We start from the raw sequence: 19277 nt of genomic DNA on the forward strand, positions 1-19277 counted from the left end.
ATATATATATATATAATTATAATATGTTACTTACACTATATAATATAATTTTTTATTTAAAAAATATATACATTTTTTAATTTTATTACTGATAAAAAGTATCAAAATCCTAAATCTAAATATCTAATGATTAAGTTCTCCACCTCCACGTTCACGCAGACATGCATTGTGCCTCTTATTAATATCTAATGGTTGTGCCTTTTAATTTTTTGTTCCTGAATGTACCGTACTTAATTTGATTGTTTTCGGCACTTCTTGTGTCAAACTCAATCTCTATTAATATAGTCGAAAAAGAGACACTTCATATCTCTATCTTTATTTTTTTTTAAAAGAAAAAAAAGTAATTATAAAAAGTAGTAATAACAATTTTTTTGAAAAAGTGACAGAAATTACATCTTAAAGGTTCATGAAGAAAATAAAAATAGTTATATATATTAAAGAATAATTTAAGAATGCAAAAAATTAAAATTGTGCCTCTTCTCAAATCTCAACGCCAAACTGTGCACCAAGTTCAAGTTCGAGATTTCTAGTGTCGTCAAGTTGTGCGTCATGTTCACGTTGACTCTCGCTGCACCGGGTTTGTTTTTTCCCTTTCATGCTAGATTGTACTGAAATCAGAAAATTTTCTTAATAATATTCATTTACTTTTGAATTGAAAATTGCTAAATTATTAGGACTATGAACTGAAAATTATTTCCTAATTTCATCATGTTGAAATGAGAAACGAGAAGTTTATGTATTTTAGTTGTGAACCAATATTTTGTTTGCTAAACATTTTGTTTGGTGTCTCGTGAACTGAAAATTAATTATAATATTCTATTTGGTGTTTCAATTGTGAACAATATTCTGATTTCTAAATTCATGGATTTTAATGCCACGGTGCATGCTGTTACAATATTTTGTTTGCTATAACATTTCATCAAAGTGTAGATCTATACTATTTGTTACAATTTAATGCTCTAAATTTATATTATTTATGGATCAGTACAAAATGTAATTTTTTATTGATTACTTTTTCAAATAATGTTAATGTTAATTATAAATGGAAAGTCAACATTATGTGTCTCCTTCAAAGGAATCTATAAGTAGTAATCATGTGAATAGTTCTAGTGTTAAAGATCAATCTAACCCTTCCTCCTATTAATGTAGATGAAAGTAATGATTTTGAAGTAACCTAGGATGAAAAAAAGGAAGATATCTATTGTTTGGAACCATTTCAAGAGAAGAGAGATCAATGGTGAAGAGAAGGCAGTGTGCAATTATTGCAACAAGCATTTGATGGCCAAGAGATCTCATGGAAAAAATCATTTGCATAAACACTAGGCAACTTGTAAAAGGAAACCATATAGGAATATCAAACAATCACTTTTGTTGAAAGAACAAAAGAAGGCAAATGAGTCAAGTACTTTTATAAGTAACTATACTTTTGATCCAGAGCAATCAAGAAAAAACCTTGCTAACATGATTATAGTTCATGAGTATCCACTTTCAATGGTGAAACATTTGGAGTTCAAAATATATTCTTCAGGTCTTCAACCTTTCTTTAAGATTTCAAGTCGAAACACAATAAATAATGATATTATGAAGATATATGAATATGAAAAGGCGAACATCATGGGATATTTAGGAAGGATTGGAAGTAGAATTGTTTTAACTACATTCTTGATTGTAAAACTAGATGAAATCCACTCATGACATGTTTGTTGTTGGATTGCAAAACTAGATGAACATTTATATACATGTTTGCCTACATCAGATGAGTGGAAAATTGCAAGAAAGATTTGTAGTAGGTTGAAAGTTTTTAACCATGTTACTGAAATGCTTTTTGGGGACACTATATCCAACAACCAATTCATTCTTCCCTTTGATGTGTGAAATAAAGCTCTCTTTGCAACAATGGCAAATTTGTTCAATTGTATCTATTAAAAATATGGCTACAAAAATGGTTGCCAAAATTGCAAAATATTGGTATTTTGTTCATGGAATTATGAGGATTGCTATTATTTTAGAACAAAGATACAAATTTAAGTTGCTGGAGTACAGATACGTAAAATATATATACTCACTAAGGGCAAATGTATCCTACACAGTAATAACAATGGACTCGAAAAGTCTGGATGTTATATCCTTGAGACTAGTTGTGTTCCTAAATAATCTAAATCACATAATCTAAATAATTTTGGGTTTTTATCTTGAGTTAGAGATTGTTTGTGCTTGCGTTCAGAAAATAAAACTAAAGATAGATAACAATTTCAAAGAAGAGATATGTATGAATAAAAGCGACTTAGATTACGATTTCATATGTACTGATTTTCCCATAATTCTTATTTTAATTAAAAACTTTAAGTTACCAATTAATTGCCTAATACCTTTTTTTTAACTATCAGCCTATGATGGTCAAGGTCTAAGAACACTCTTCCCCCTAAATCAATCATGCATTGTCATTTGAGATTTAATTTAGAGTTAAGGATAAATAACATAGAAGTTTGTAAAAAGGGAATTCATGCTGCCAATTTGGTCGTGCAAACTTTATGAACCTATCATTCTATATGTCAGTTAATTACGAGAATATGGTCACAAACACGTAATTAACTAATAATCAGAGCGATCGATTCCAATATAAAAGTGAAAGCGATAGAAGGACACAATTAAATGAATAACATTGAAGAAATTTATTAAAAAGAGTTATTAGAGTACATGGTTACAACTACATCATAATCTAAATTCTAAGGGGTTTAGTTAACTATGACCATAGAATAACTAAATAACATACAATATTGAATTAGATATAAAAGAGATCAAAAACCCTTACAGATTTGGATCCCAATTGTTTTCGGTGGAGTTCTCTTCTCAAAAGCTCTCGTTATTCGTAAAATGTGTAATGAATCTTGAATCCCTAAAGTACAAAATCCAGCTTATCATTTATAGACTCCTAAATATAATTACTATAATTAGGCACATTATAGATAAATATTCCAATATGATATTTAAAGATAATTTCCCGTAACTAAGCTCACTATGATCTTCGTGATATCCACCACGACCATTATCGGAATCCTGGCACTGAAGCTTAAGATGTTGTGAAATGATGAGGGCCTTCATGATTGACAATGACCTTCCTGGTTGACCACAACTATGATCAATGTACCATGACCGTTACCAAGTGAAAATAACATCAGATCTTCATGAAATTGTGCATTTTCCAACTCTATCACTTGATTGAGCAATTGTACTTCTACAAGGTAAAAACTAATGTCCAAATGCGAGTTCTGGCAAGAAAATACATGAAATAACCCGAAAACTCACATAAAATATCACTTAAATTATTATTTATTAACTACTTATTTCCTAAGCTTTATGAAAGTTCATCTTTAATTGAAATTAACAAAATCAGGAAGTTATGCTATTCATTGTTTGAAGAGTATCAAGTTAAGGCTAAGGGAATGGTGGAAAATGCAATTTCACATGAAAATGATATTGAGTCAAACTTGGATAATCTGAATGTTAGCAATTTCCTTAGTGACTATGACTCATTTGTGAATGAAACAATTGAGATATAAACAAAGTCTGAACTAGATCTCTACTTGGATGAGAAAGTTTTGCCTAGGAGTGCTAATTTGACATTGTTGGATGGTGGAAAACAAATGGGATCAAGTATCCAATTATTCAGAAAACTGCTAAGGATGTTTTGACAATCTCAATTTCAACTATTGCTTCACAATCTGCTTTTAACACATGAGGTAGGCTATTGAGTCCTCATCATTCTAGGCTTCATGAGTTTACTTTGGAGGCACTTATGTGTGCACAAAGCTGGTTGAAACATAAGCAACAAAGTAATGAAAATATTATTATTATATTTATTCAATTAGGGTTGTTCTATCCTCTATTGGTAGTTTTAATAATTATTTTTTATAGTCTAAAGAATTTTCCTTCTTGTCATGTTCTAGTTTCCATTGGTATTAGTGGACAAAAGTAATATATAGACTTTGGAGATAAACGCTTGTAGCAGTATGAAGAAGTTGATTCTAATTATGAGGTCAAATATCTTATCTATTTTTTTTATAATATATAATTATAAGCTAATTAGTTTTATTATATTTTTTATGCGTCTTAGAGAGTACTGTCACAACATAATATTAAGTTTAATTAGTATTTTTGTTAATAAGTAGAACATTAACTTTAAGAATCTTTATATTGAATGATTATTTTTGTAATGTTATTTATTTATGACTTTGTTTGGATAAGTCACTATTATGTTTATTTGTTTTTAATATTATGTGTGAATGTTTTTAATATTATATTTTCTAAATTTAAGAATGTATTTTAAATTTTTAATAATCTTTTTTATTGTTTCTTTATTGATTTATTAACTTTATACACAAGTGTGAGTTATGAATATAAATATGAGTATATAAGTATCTAATCGATATAAAAATGATGATTAAAATTATTATCCACGGAAATATAAAATCAGTTACAAATGTTTTTTTTTTTTAGAGATTGAGTATAAAGACAGTACTATAGTACCCTATCGATGGTCATCGGTAAGACAGCTTGAATTCTCAAATTGGTAGTCCCAATTTTATTTTAAATAATTCAGAGTTTCAATTTTAGATTTTTTTTCTTAACCAACCGTTAAGTGCTATGCTAGAGAAAACTGTCATAAACCCTTTTCACCTCTAAACCCTGCACTTGTGTATCCCACTGCGTGTTGTTCTTGTTCAATGGCACGCCTATTTCGTTCCCTCAGAAAAACCCTAACCCTAACCCTAACCCTAACACACCAATTTCAGCATCAACCATGCATTTCTCGAAGAAGTTACATATCCGACATGCGCAAATCAGCTTTCGAGGGAAACATCTTGAGACTCCTCCGCAACGAGATTCAATACGAGCTTCAGTCCTCTCCTCCCAACAACGTACGTTTTCTTCTCTCATTTCCCTCTAAATTCTGCCTATGATGAAGGCTTCTAAGCTTCAAAATGCTTAGACAAACCACCTTTTACTATTTCTTCAACACATCCTCTGTACTATCTTGTTAAGAATATGAAAAGTGGGGTCACAATTTCTGTGATTTTTGACAAATTTCAGCTTTTGATATTAGTGTATGTTAAAGAGAGTGTATTAAAGTGTGTGTTGCTAGTATTTTCTTTGTATGAATTGGCCTGCTATGAATTTTTTCTCCTCTTTGTAATCAGCATCATTTGGGGAAGATTTCCAACTTCCTTGGGGACATAAATACTTAGGGGGCTGTTTTTTGTTTTGCAGCCTGTTACCAAGTTTAATTCCTTTATTGTGGATGGTCGAGCTGGGGAGCGATGGATTACGTTGAAAAGACAATACGCTGATGAAGACATTAAACTTGAAGTCACCATGTTTGATGGAGCTGTTCCTGCTCCAACTCCAACTCCAAATGGTGGTGTAGTTAATTCTGATGAAATGCAGATGCACATTACTGTAATTGTCAACATCTCCAAGGGAGAAGGTCGTGTGTTGGAAATCATGTGCTCTGCCTGGCCTGACAGTATAGAGATAAAAAGGCTGTTCATACGTGCAAATGAGAAGATAATAGCTGAGCCCTATGCTGGTCCTGAATTCACGTAGGTTTACCGATTCATTTCCACTCCTAGTTGTTTGCTTAAATTTTTGGGTGAGGCTAGATTTGGAATTTTGTTAACAACACTTTTTACTGTTGGTTGACAGGGAATTGGATGATGAGTTGCAAGACAAACTTTATGATTTCTTGGAAGTAAGGGGTATAAATGATGAACTCGCTGGTTTCTTGCATCAGTACATGAAAAACAAGGATAAAGTGGAGCTCATAGGATGGATGGAAAGGGTTAAATCTTTTATTGAAAGGAAATAAGGGCATTTAAATTTCGTTGTTCTGGATTAGATAAGCCATTAAATCCCTCGTATTTTTTTTGTCACTGAAGTGTGAATCTAAGCAGGTACACATCTTTGTATTTGTGGTTTTTGCTCTGGATTCCCTCTTTCTGAGAAAAAAGAGAGCAAATATATGATAGTGAATTGCAGCATTGTTATTGGAAGGTTTTTCTCTCTTCTGTATATTCTGCTTGTTTATTCACTTTTATGATTTGGATTTCAGCCTTACAATTTATGAACAGTGATTAATAATGTTTGATTACTAGTAGCCAACACCTGAATAGATGCAATTATTTTGAGCTTGTTTCAAAATAATGGCTTAGCAGATATTACTTATAATTGTGGGAGCTTTATCCATACCATTTTTGAATTGTCATTTTCCCTCATGTGCTGCCCCAATCAATCTCATCTATAGCCAAATATTTATTGTCATAGTATATCTCCTGCAATAGTTAAAGTTGGTAATTTAACATGTTCATCACTAGTTGTGCTCAGACTCAGATTCTGAAAAGGTTGGAACATGCGGGCTTTAGTTTTGGAAGTTGCTAACTTGCCATGCTCTAATAATATTGTATTAACAAAGTATTGATTATTTAGTTGAAAATGAAGGACCTGATGGACTTCAGTACCACAGATTTCTTTCAGGCCGAGTAACCTCTGGGACAGTTATGTATTCATGTTGAAATACGCAGGCTGTCTGTTTGTCCATTGGTATAATCTTTTAGTCTATTCCCAGCTGAGTGAAGTTTATGCTAACTTGGTGATTCAAATCCAACCACACAGAACAGAATATAGAAATCCATAGTTGTTAGAACAAGTTTGAGAGCGAGTTTGTTGGATGGCAGAGGCACTATTATAACCGAATTTATCCCAGTCACTGTGTTTGAATTTGTCAAACCCTTAAACCGGATTGGTCAGCTGGCCGAAACACAGGTTTTCTGATCTGACTAGCTAGGATAGTAGTGAGATTCCGGTAAGTTATTAGGATTTGGGATTACTCTTATACACACTCTCTGTCTCTCTTCAATAATACCAATGCTTAGGGTTAGTTATTTTATTGCTTGATGATATTAGTGGTTTATGATAAAATTGGCATCCAACAAAATTTGACAATTCTCTGGTTTGGGTACCAAGGTAAAAGCATTATTTCCGTACTCACTTCGTGTTATAACTTCACACAACTCTATGCTTGTAATGCTAGTAGCTATGCCCATCAAAATTCAGAACTGTGCCCCAGTGCCCGTAAATTCAAAGCATGATTATAACCGAAAGGCAAGTATTTGTAGATTGTTAATTTGGTTGTCTAAGTTACTGAATGCAGAAAGTTTGTTTTGCAAAGGTGTGTTTGGGAGTTGAGTTTTGGAGAAGAAAGGAAGAGAGAACAATTTTTTTATTTCTAATAAATATTGTTTTATTGTGTAATATTTTAAATAAAATTATATTAAGGGATTAGAATTAATTTTACATTTAATATTTTTGTTCATGTTATAAACATCACATAAATCTCTTCATATTTTATCCGTTCTGTTTTTCATTTTTTGAGGTTTTTATTAATTTATAAAATCTCTCTAATAAAATGATTTTTAATCATTTTAATGAAATAAGTGATGGTTTTTTTATCTCTAAAAAACTAAAACATTTCATGTTCAAGTTACTACAACTAAACTATGTTAGGATAAATGACAAGAAAACTTGAATGAAAACTTGAATCGTGGGTGTTTTTAATGAATGGGAGAGGTATGTACATGATTTTTTTTAATAGGCTACAAGAAATGTTAAGTCGATAAATATACTTCAAGATATAGGTCATTCTTATCAATAAATGTTCAATGAACGAATAATTATAATTTAATTGAAAAACATTGTCAGTGTGCATTCGATCATGAATTGGCACATGATTAAAAATTGAGTTTTTGTAAAAATTATTTTAAGAATTATATATAAATTGGTTTTTAATTGGTTGATAGTACAAACTAAACAAAGAGAGTCCAACTCAATTCAACATGTGAATATTATAATTTTTTTTATTTAGTATTTAATTTCTACGGAAAAAGAAAACAGTATAAACTGAACTGAATAATTATATGGTAAAACAATCTATAAAAAAGATCATTTTAAGATTAATCTTAGCCAGGTAAGAAAAAACAAGAAGTCAAAATACAACTATTACTCTTTAATTTTGTTAAAGGAAGTTGAAATTAAAGATACAGACCTTATCATAGATGTAATTTGCCTTATATAATTAACGTGGCGTGTTTCTTTACAGATGAAGAAATGACTATGATCTAACTTTTGTAGGTGAAAGGGAAATAAACTAATAACAATTGCTGATATCTAATGTTTGATATGCTACTAATTTGATATAGGGCATACATACAAACAGTGATACCAAAGTAAAAGTAGAATAATAAGATGAGAATAGAAATAACAAACAAGTTTCACTAGCCTAGATGAGATGTTGACGTTAATACAACTTTCATATCCCATCTTTTTTTTATTGAAGAAGAGGACAGGCAATCTTAAATTTGATTATCACATAAGATCTTGATGAACAAGAAGCTAATTTTAGGTTCAAAATTTCAGCTCCACGTGTTCCGTTGGATTTGTTCATTTGTGTTTTCTTTCTTGGTTGGGAGGCAAAACTAAAGTTTCCTAATATTTAATTGGATGAATGGTACTGAAGACTGAGGTATGCCACCACAAGTTAAATAGACAGCCCAACCGAAGTGCTACATATGATATAGGAAGAAGAAAGCCCAAACTCAGAATCCATGTTTTGGAATGGAACATCTTTGTTGGCGTGAGATTACTATGATTATTTATTGTCATAATGACTAGACTTTCAGTTGCTTTTGCTCCTTAATTTCATCATACTAGTACTTATGTTTCATGATTAAAACGAGATTAGTGTAAACATCAGGCTGATATGTTATGGGCCTACAAATATGTTTGCCCCTTGGGATATCTTTAGGTAAGAAATCAAGAGCATCAAGATTCAAGATTTTAATCAATAACATAACATTTTCCTTTTTAAAAAAATGATGTGATAGCAGAGCTGAGTGTCATTTTGGCTTACTTTCACATGGTTTGCCTCACCTACTTCTCTTGATCCCAATAGAGATGGTCGATTTCTCCAACTACAGGTGGGTCAAAGTAGGAGTCAGTGAGACAATCACAGCCATTGAAACTGTGCATTTTGGTGGACCAATCTTCCCATAGGAATTGAAAAAAACGACACTCACTACCATCCAAATTTCTACATTGTGTGGACCTTTGTCACCCAATATGTGAGACATATATGCCCTGATCCAAACAGTCCCAGGTTGACATTTACTGCATTGTCAAATAATAACAACAACATGGTACTAGTCTATGCTGTGATTGAGTTAGAAAATCTTTATATTGCGGAAAAATGTGGCTAATGCGGGCCGTAATTACGGTTGCGGTGAAACAAAATACCTTGACATTGCAGTTGCAATTGCGGAAAGCTATTTAAAACCATGGTACTAGACTAGAGTTCTTAATTCTGAGAGTAGAGATACTCAGTATCTAGTGGGATAGGAAATAACTACTAAGTAGAAGATTGACCAAAATATAGTTAAAAAAAAAATCAGTAGTCCAGTGAAATAAGCTCTACCTGCTTTTATAGAACTGACTTGAGTTTTTGGACGAATCAAACACATGCAGATCCATCAACTTTTACAATTTTCAAATCAATTATTGAACAGCTCAAAGAAGTGAAGGACCTAACTTCCCTAGCTCTTTAAGAATTGGCGAAAAAAATAGAGTTTGATGTACTCAATGCTATTACAAAGCAATTTAAAGCTTGATGGAAGTTTTTAACTTGGGAATAAATCCATCCATGTAGAACCATTATTCATGACAAAAATAAAGCAAAACAACATTAAAAGCAAAACACAAGCTTCTGGTAAGTAGCCAAAATGCATTTAGACTTTGCTGGAGCAAGAGATACACGAAGACAAAAGAAGTGGAAAAAAAAAAGGAAAGAGGTGTCAAGCTCTTGGCCAATGAGAAAAGACACAAATAAACTGGGGTATGGCATGTTGGATATAGTAACTACTTAGAGCTTAAGGGACAAGTCAAGCTTCTGCAACTCCTCTTGTTGTTTAGACTTCAAATGAGTAGTAATGCTACCAAAGCAGTAACCTCCAAACCCTTCTGCCACCAACCTTGTGGAAAACTTGCCTAACTTTGGAACACTATCAGCCAAGGATGATGACTCAGTTTCTGCCCCCACACGAAAGTTCCCAATTGCTGGTTGTGAATCCAAAGGTTGCCTCTGCCACCCATTATTGGAACGGCACAACCCGAAAAAGGGTGTTTGATAAGAAGGTTTGTTGATCATAGAATGAACCTGAATTCCAAGTGCTTTGTTGTATAAGCCATGTGAAGGCAGAAAATGAATGTTGGAGTATGTGTGTCCAAAATCGGCAGCACCAGCTTTGTATCCTCTTCTTGCCAAAGTTCTCTCACGTTTGTGCGCATTCTGGTGTCCACCTAGTGCCTGGGAACTATAAAACTTTCTTTGGCAGTAGTTGCATGAGAAAACACGAGGATCCAGTTCATTTCCCTGACTAGATTCTGATGAGTTTTCAGAGAAATTTGTATGGAAACAATTGAGGAGGTTGAGTTCTGGCTTAAGCTTTGAGTTATCATCACCTGAATCCTTGTTGGAGGAGAGACTTAGATCTAGTAAAACACGAGGAACGGAATCATGCTGGTGTTTTTGATCTTCCATTTGTGTCTGATTCGTCTTTGTTTGAGTGTTGATGGAAGGATTTTGGCATGGTACGGTATCTGAAAATGTGATGATGTTCAAATTTTCAGAAGGGCATGGCTCTTGCCTTTGAAGATCCATGTGGCCAGAAATTAGCAACAATTAATAGCAAGAAAGATGGAAGTTTGTGAATGATGTAACAACAATAAATGGTGGTGTGCTATGTATAGAAGTAGATAGCACTATTTTACAGTTACAAGGTCTTAATATAGCAAGACCTAAAAATTAAGACATGCCTTTGTCTGTGTGTGTGTTTGCTTGATTGGAACACATGTAGAACACCCACGTACAACATGCTAGTGCATATCCCATTGAACGTTTCTTTTTATATACTATATATTTTTTGTAATTTTTATTTGTCTTCTCACTTGTCACTTTACATTTCTGGTCTCTGTATCTGCCTTTTATCGGTATATTCATGTTATAGGTTATGACGGGCTAAAAAATCCAAGATAAGATCCATAACCTACTTTTGAATTTCAGAATAATGTGGTATTGTAGAATGGACTTGTCTTATAAAAGGTGTGGTATTCTGAATTTCTTAACTCTGTTGGTGGATTTGCAGTATCTTCACTGAAACTCTTCTGTCCTTGTCCTGCATTTTTAGCAGGACAAAATAGACTCGTCCACACTTTCAATTTTTAGCAGGAGGATATTTGCACGTTACTTTTTTTTTAAAGTGTTCAACTTATATCACTTTAATCCTTGGACAGTAGTTGATTCGGTTTAGAAGACCAACTACATATATAAATCCTGGTTAGCAACTGATTATTTAAACTAGCGGCCAAGAAAAAATGTAACACAAAGTCTTTAGCCTCTATTTCCATGTATTACATATGAGTGATTATTATTCAAGGAAAATACACGTCAACAACATATCATATGACAGTTAGCTATTGGGTTAAGTTTATGTCTTTTGTGTATTTTTCATTGTCATGAATCAATTATTCCAAAAATTTAAGTTGTTCCAAGGATTAAAGTCCCAACCACTAAATTATGAAAGCTCCATAACTAATTATTCCCAAAACTTAAACCAAATAAATAAAAAGAAAAACCTTTCTAATAAATCAATACAATTGAGGAAAACTTAATGAAAAAAGCATTAATTCAAAGTATGGGTTTACAAATTGAGAGAGATTAAGAATTCTCACTATTTTTTTAAATCCATGAACCAAATTCAATATCACAAAATCTTTCATTCATATTTTTTTTCATTAATAGAATTCTATGAAACTCTTGGTCTCCCTAATTTGAAGTATCTTACTTTCACAACTGTAACAGAATTAACTACTTCACGATTATGGATGCTATACTCTCTTAGTAATGATCCCTATATCTCTATATTAACCATGCAAAGATAGTTAAGAGAAAAAATCTATAAAAGATGCATGAATGATTTTATATCTCCATATATCATGCATAAATATCTTCAATCAATGAGCTGTCTTACTTTTCTAAACGTTATTACAAGAATACGAGGCATTATTTCATTTCATTGACGCTCTTGTGGCTGATTTCAAGATGTAATAATCTTCCTAGGCCCTCTGTTTCTGTATTTGTTCACCACTTTTTCAGATGAACCCTCTACACATACAAACAAGCAACCAAAGATTTGAATTGCCTTAAAGGCATGCATGAGGAATATGCTGCCCTCATTGCTAATTACACCTGGACATTGTTGTCACCACTTTCCAATGTCGATGTAGTAGGCCCTACATTGATGTTTCTAACTAAGGATGTGAATGGCGTGCAGTTCATGATTCAGACTCAATTTACTCATTTGCAATTTTAAAAATAAAATATAATTATACAAGAAAAAGTTCTCAAGGGTCAGAATGTGATGATGTACTTTCAAAAATAATTGCAGATGATCCCAATTTTGGAAACGATGCTTTTAAATTGTAGTTTGCAATTTTTTAAGTATCCACAATGACATGTGTATTTTCTCATAATTTCTTGTAATAATTTCAACAATTGCAAACTACTTCAAGTAAATACAACCTCAATCTAAAACCATGCTTTGAACTAATCATAAAGCAGAAACATGTGGAAATGCTTAAAGCTAGTTTGATTGCTTATGAATTTTGATAAAAATATGGTTTATTTACACCAAACTTTCTAAACTGTCGTTCAACCAACTACTATCCAAATTGTGCACTACCCTTCTTTGCAGCTTAGTTATTGCTAAGAATTGACAAATAAGACAACTAGATTTCACTAGCTAGTGTTTTAATTATAAGAGATCGTCATAATGCAACAGCCAGAGATTCATAATAAAGCTAACATAGCAGTAATGGCAGCTACATATACTTGATCCATTAAACTTAAACATGGCTGCTTAAGTAAATATTCACCAGAAGATTATCAATTAAAAAACTCAGGACAAGGAGAAATAAGAATTTAGCTAATTCCTTTTAGAAATAAATGAATAAATAATTTTACAGTGTCTATCATGTTGTACCCAGACAAAGCTCTTTGGTGCCAAACTTTCTCTTAGGCTGCTGCATTGTGATATCTTTGTCAGCGTTGTAAGTTATGTCTTTTTGTGCAAGGTTTTTTCCCGCAATGTTTATACTTATGATCTTTTTTAAGGTTCTACTTTATGGAGCGTATTAATGAGTATTATTAAACTGCATCATAACAATAAACTTTCAATATTGAATATTAATAATAAATAATAGAAACAAGAGATGTAAAGGTGGTAAGCAAAAACTAATATACCTATAGTTCAGCAAAAAAAAAAAACAAAAAAACAAATATGCGTATACCATTTATATTCTTGCAACGTCACTACCTACCATTAAGATCCTTAATATCGTTTGTTTTTTCTTATCAGAATGAATATGCAAGTTAAGATTTACAGACTCACACTTAATCATGGTACATGTTCCTATTGGGATTTGGATTGAGAAACTGCATTTACATATAAATTTTGTATAAAAAATCATACAACAAAAGAAAAGATAGCATGTGGGATAAAATAATTTATCAGATACATCGACAAAGAGAAAAAATAATGTTATGTAAATTTATTATACGAAAAATATAACTCTTGTTTCTAATGTACTTTTGGGGTTTCAACAGTCCAATATCGCCAAGCTTTTACTTACAGATCTCATAGTTGATATGTAGCAAGCTTTTACTTACATAGATCATATAGTTGATACGACATCATAAACTAAGGTCACTAGTAATTTATCTCTTAGAAATTTCCTTTTCATAGTTGGTTATGGGTCCTTTCTTATGCTTTCTCGTTTGTGTTTTAGACATAGTTAAGAAGACAATGCTTTGTTTTAACACTTAATTAATAATTGGAGCCTATTCTGGGAATTTCAGATGGCAGTTTCCTTTCTTCTTCGACTAGTAAAAAGCGTGACACGAACAATTGCCGTATCGGGGTAACCAATCCAAGTCTCTCCTATTGTGGCTGCTTCCACCATTTATGCTCTTTATCATATACCATTTTGCTTCTTCTTTCCCACACAAACCGTGACACGATTCCACACAACACCTACAATTTCCAAACCTCCCTCACAGTTAGATTCCATCTCTTTTCTCTTTGTGAAACAAATTAACTGTTATAAGAGTATATATACTATTAAAATCATGATATCTAATTTATCAATTTCTTGGGGTTTTTGTATCTATACCGTTTTGATCATTGACTAATTTTTATCTAGAACTTGAAACCTCGTAAACCGCTATTATTTTCTTGAAAATAAGGAGAACCACTAGTATTTTTTTTAATTAATCACATTTTTTCCACGTAATACTTAAAATTGAGACATTGTTTAAGTTTAACCAATCCAAACTCATCATATATACTTTTAGGATGTTATTTTGTTTCTCATATCAAGTTTTTAAAGATCAAAAGAAGAAGAAAGTTTCAGAATCAAGAGCACGTACTAACCATATAAAAATAAACGCGTTGTAAGAAAAAATTAGTGTTTGCTTATTTCATGTTGGATTCTCTAGAATTATGTTGAAAGACTAATTAAGGTGATTTTAAATATTTTTTCACATATTAATTCTACATTAAAGAATTGATTGATTTAAGATTCAGAAATGATTTTAGGTAACTTTAAATAGTTTTTAAGTCACATTAAAAAAATATGCTACTAAATTTAAATTTAATTAGTAAACAAAATCGATTTGTTGAACACTCATCTATCTACATACACACTGCTTACTCCTCTCTCATGAGGTAACTTAATTGCCTCGATCTCTTTCAAGTGGAACTGCTATTTGTTCACCAGTGCATTATTAAGTAGCTGACTTTCTAGGTTTAGGTGACAGTAGTTGAATTTGACATGGCAAATAATGTTAGGTAAGTTCCTATGATGATAAAACTAGACTATTATACATTCTATCTTGTACCACATCTTGATATGAAGCCTTGGCATAAATAAGGGAATGATTAATTTCTAATCTTCTTTTAAGTACCAAGGAAAATTGATATATAATGATCTAATTATCTTGCAATGCCATGAGAAATGTGAGGTCCCCTCAGTCCCCCTTAAACTATTATAATCTTTCTCTTTCGTGAGGGTTGGAGACTTTTTGCTTGCAACCTCATTTTATTGTTGATTGTGACAACAACCAACACAACACAAAGTGTTGTACACAAGCAACAACAGAGGCTGCACGGTTGACTTGCATTGCAGAAACACATGCTCTGATACCTAGCAATAAGAATTGGCCTTGACATTTGATAGATAAGTAATAACTTTTGAGAGTGTTTAACTCTTTTGTTTGTGCTCACGTTGGCTTGGATAGAGAGGGGTTAAAGATAATGAACCATCATCAAGTGAATGAAAAAGGACAAAAATTAATTATTATAGATATCTTATTTTTTATAACTACTGTTCTAACTAAAATCAACAAATAATTTGCAAGATGAAATGTTAATTTCAATTGTAGAACAACTACCTATAATATTTCTCCGCTTTACACTGTTTTTTTAATCTTGTAGATGAAATGTTAAATTAATTGCATGTACTTGTGTGTTTGAGTAGAATATTGTTGACAGAGGCTCTTAATTAGTTGGTTCTTTTGAACGATAAGTCTGATTGGAAGGGTTTGGCTTCCCTATTTTGTCGTGTTGTACTTTGTTTTGTTTTTTGGTCAACTATCGTGTAGCACATAGCCGTGGAGGATGTGACATGTGACCTATATCTAGATGTTAATCTCAGTGTAAGGAGAAGGATTTAAGATTCATCTAACACATTCGAATATCATAATCATGTATTCAATTAATATCCATTCTTTTCCTTTTTTTTATTATATTTTATCACATACACTATTCATGTACTTTTTTTCTCTTACGCTGTATTTGATAGAAAATAAACAAATAGGTAAAAAAAAAAGTGGACAAAAACAGAGAAGAAAGAAATAGAATGAAAATAAATGTGTTTAGTTTAAGAAAAATACAAAAAGAAAAAATAAAAATGATTTATTCAATTAAAACAATTGATTTTCATAATGTAAAAATCAATTATCAAAATGGAACAATCAAATATTCACAAAGAAAAAAAGAAACTTGATAATCAATTGTAGGACATGAAAATCAATTTTCAAATTGTCAAAATCGATTTGCATTTGGCTATTGGACATTAATAATTGATTATTAGCTTTGAAAATCAATTATTGATATATATACTTGTGATAATTGATTATAGATAAAAATAGTCGATTATTTTCTTTGATAAACACATGGTGCCATTTATTTTTACACTCTTTTGGGGAGAAAAGGTGTGAGTCTTGCATTTTAATGTCTCTAAGCACACATGATTTTCTAATTCTCACGTATTTGTTCTCTATGCACCTTATTTTTCACTATTTCTATGTCACTAAACAAAGAGTAAGTGTCAATTAGCATCTAGGCGTTTATAAAATATTTTAATCTAATTGTAAAAAAATTATATATATATATATATACTTAAACTTATTTATCATAATAATAATTTTTTTGCTGAATTTATTTATCATAATAATAATATTAATATAACGTGTTCTATTGTGATCAAAGACTGATTTCTCGAAAAGAATATTTACCTCATGGATCCTCTAGGTGAAATTCATTGTTGTTCATCGAAGTCAAGGAAACATCAAAAATATGAATTGATATGGTTGGAGATAAAAGTGTAATGGGATAAGTATTCAGTTTCTCTTAAAGTTCTACTATTGCTTTTGCTAGACCTAATTTGACTCAAAATCCCTTTACAAGATCTTCTTGCTTATTTATTCAGTATGAATCAATGTTGTAATAAAAGTAATAAGGACTCAAGAATTTGTCCATTACCAACCCATCATATATATTAACATGAGAACATCTAACGATAATTCAAACATCACAACTTATTTTCACTATCAGGCAAATCACATCACCATGTGTTTCAAGGAAGTGTTAATGTGAATATGACAGAAGATATATACGTAAACACGTGTCTATGACTCATTTGTAGTCATATTGCTACATACTAATACTATAGCATGTCTAAGATTTAATGTGTAGTGGAGAAAATTAGGCCAAAAGTAGAGAGGCAAAATAGCTTCAATAGTATTTCAAATGAGTCAAGGGAAGCTTTTGGACAAGTAATAGCATACATATTTGATTTGAATTATTCCCAATTCTAAGGTGACAACTGTGGTTGGGATCTATGTTAAATTTATTCATGATCATAGGATACAAATAAACAACAATAAGTTATATGCAACAATTTCTCATTTAGATTTGTTAACGATTTCCAATCAAACTAATATGTAAAGGCTACCACTCCAAAAGCATTAAAAAACTATAAAGTTCTCTATGTTGCATCCCTTTTCTAAAAACAAATTGTCAGCTTTTTTTTCAGTTAGCAGAGTTATTTACTTTTATTAATAAATGAATAAGAGATTCATACCTCTTTAACTTGGTCCAGCTACCACCCTTTGATGAATCTAGGCAGATTCTGACTAAATTCTATTAGAGTGCGTTTGGATAGAGAATTTTAACCGAGAAAAGTAATTTATCAAAGAGTTTGAATTTTTGTAATCTAGAATTCATTGTTTGGATGTTTTTTGTGAAGAATTTAAAATTTTGGAATTTTAAAACAAAATTTTAAACAATTAAAAATCTAGAATTTCAATTTCCTTCTAAAATGTGAGAAATTGAAATTTTCTTCTTGCAGTCTTCTTCAAGAAACACCGTATGAGCTCGTGGAACATCGATCAGGTGTGAGCGTAGAAGAATACTTATAACTAGCACACCAATCATATCTTTTCTTTTTTTCATTCTTTTTTTTTTCACCCTCATAATTTTAGTTATTTTTATCCAAACACAAAATTTTAAAAATAAAAGAATTTCAATCGAAGTATTTGAAATTCTTAGAATTTAAAATTTCTCATAATTTTAAATTCGCTCGTCCAAACACTCTTAAATCTTTTTAGCTGTGTATGAAGTATGTTGTGTGTTAATGTCGAGGACGTATATTTCTTTTCCACACCCGAAATTCCACCCTTCAAGAATACAAGATAGGATTCTCATGCATTGCCATTGTGGATCATCTAATGGTGTTTTAGGCCCATGTAACAGATGGTGTTTGTTTGAGGGTGTTTCTCTCTACACTTCCCATGTTACTTCCAAAATCATCATTCCGAAAGAAAAAACAATATGTAGATCTCGAGTTACTCTAGTTGTTCCTTGCTAGCTAGGTTATATCACATGCATCTAGAACAAGAGAAATGCTATAACATTTTTTATAGCACATTCTTTCTAACTCTCCTTGTATGTTGTAATACATTCTTTATTACTAACTGAAACGTGTGGGAAATTATATATGTGAATCTTATTTCTTTTTAATAAATCTTAATTCATAATTTTCATTTTTTTAATAATTTTAACTAATAAAAAATTACATTAAAAAGTGTTGTTAGCACTACTCTAATAGAAGAGACCAAGTTACTCTAGTTGTTACTTGCTAGCTAGGTAGGTTATATTACATCACATTTAGAAGTGAAATTTTAGCAAAGATAAAATGTTGACACACTATTATTAACTAAAATTCGTTGAAAATTATAAAATTAAGCAAATTTTACGTTTTATTTAATGAATCTTGTTCATGATTTTTAAGTTTTTAATAAATTTGAACAAATAAAAAATATTTGTGCTTGTGAAGAGACCAAATTAAGAAGAGGGTAGTTCTACCCATATTTGTGAAATCCGATTTAGACTAATCCAATCAGGACTCAGTGGTATAACCAGGACGATTCCACTATTAGATAGGTCACACAATTGATCCGATCAAATCCGACCGGTTAAATCATTAAATCTCAGTTGAATCGATCTGACCCAATTGATTTAAAAAAAATTGATTACATCTACGACACCATTTTAATGTCTGATTATTATCAATTATTATTTTAAATTTTGAAATATAAATAAACTTTTATTATTCCAATTGGAGTACTAACCCATTGCCTCGAACGAATCAATGACAGGACTGAATTCTACAACTATGGTTCTGCCACGACAATATTGACAAGGCTTTTTCTTTTTATTCCATACCACTAAGATTAATTCAGGATAAATAATCGTGTTCCATTTTCATTTTTC

At 31.3% G+C, this 19277-nt stretch overlaps 2 protein-coding genes across 2 annotated transcripts; one reads left to right on the forward strand and one right to left on the reverse strand.

The window, feature by feature from the left end:
- Positions 1-4540: 4540 nt before the first annotated feature.
- LOC100797340 (MAM33 domain-containing protein) lies at positions 4541-6037 on the forward strand. Its single transcript, NM_001255579.2, has 3 exons — positions 4541-4919; positions 5269-5600; positions 5704-6037. Exons 1-3 carry the CDS (start codon positions 4725-4727, stop codon positions 5864-5866), a joined length of 690 nt encoding a protein of 229 aa, NP_001242508.2. The 5' UTR covers positions 4541-4724; the 3' UTR covers positions 5867-6037.
- Positions 6038-9722: 3685 nt separating this feature from the next.
- On the reverse strand, positions 9723-11100 carry LOC102666245 (zinc finger protein 1). Its single transcript, XM_006585550.4, has one exon. It carries the CDS (start codon positions 10763-10765, stop codon positions 9968-9970), a length of 798 nt encoding a protein of 265 aa, XP_006585613.1. The 5' UTR covers positions 10766-11100; the 3' UTR covers positions 9723-9967.
- Between the last annotated feature and the right edge of the window lie 8177 nt (positions 11101-19277).

The sequence above is a fragment of the Glycine max genome, chromosome 8 (genome assembly GCF_000004515.6).
Source record: "Glycine max cultivar Williams 82 chromosome 8, Glycine_max_v4.0, whole genome shotgun sequence".
Classification (NCBI taxonomy): Eukaryota; Viridiplantae; Streptophyta; class Magnoliopsida; order Fabales; family Fabaceae; genus Glycine; species Glycine max.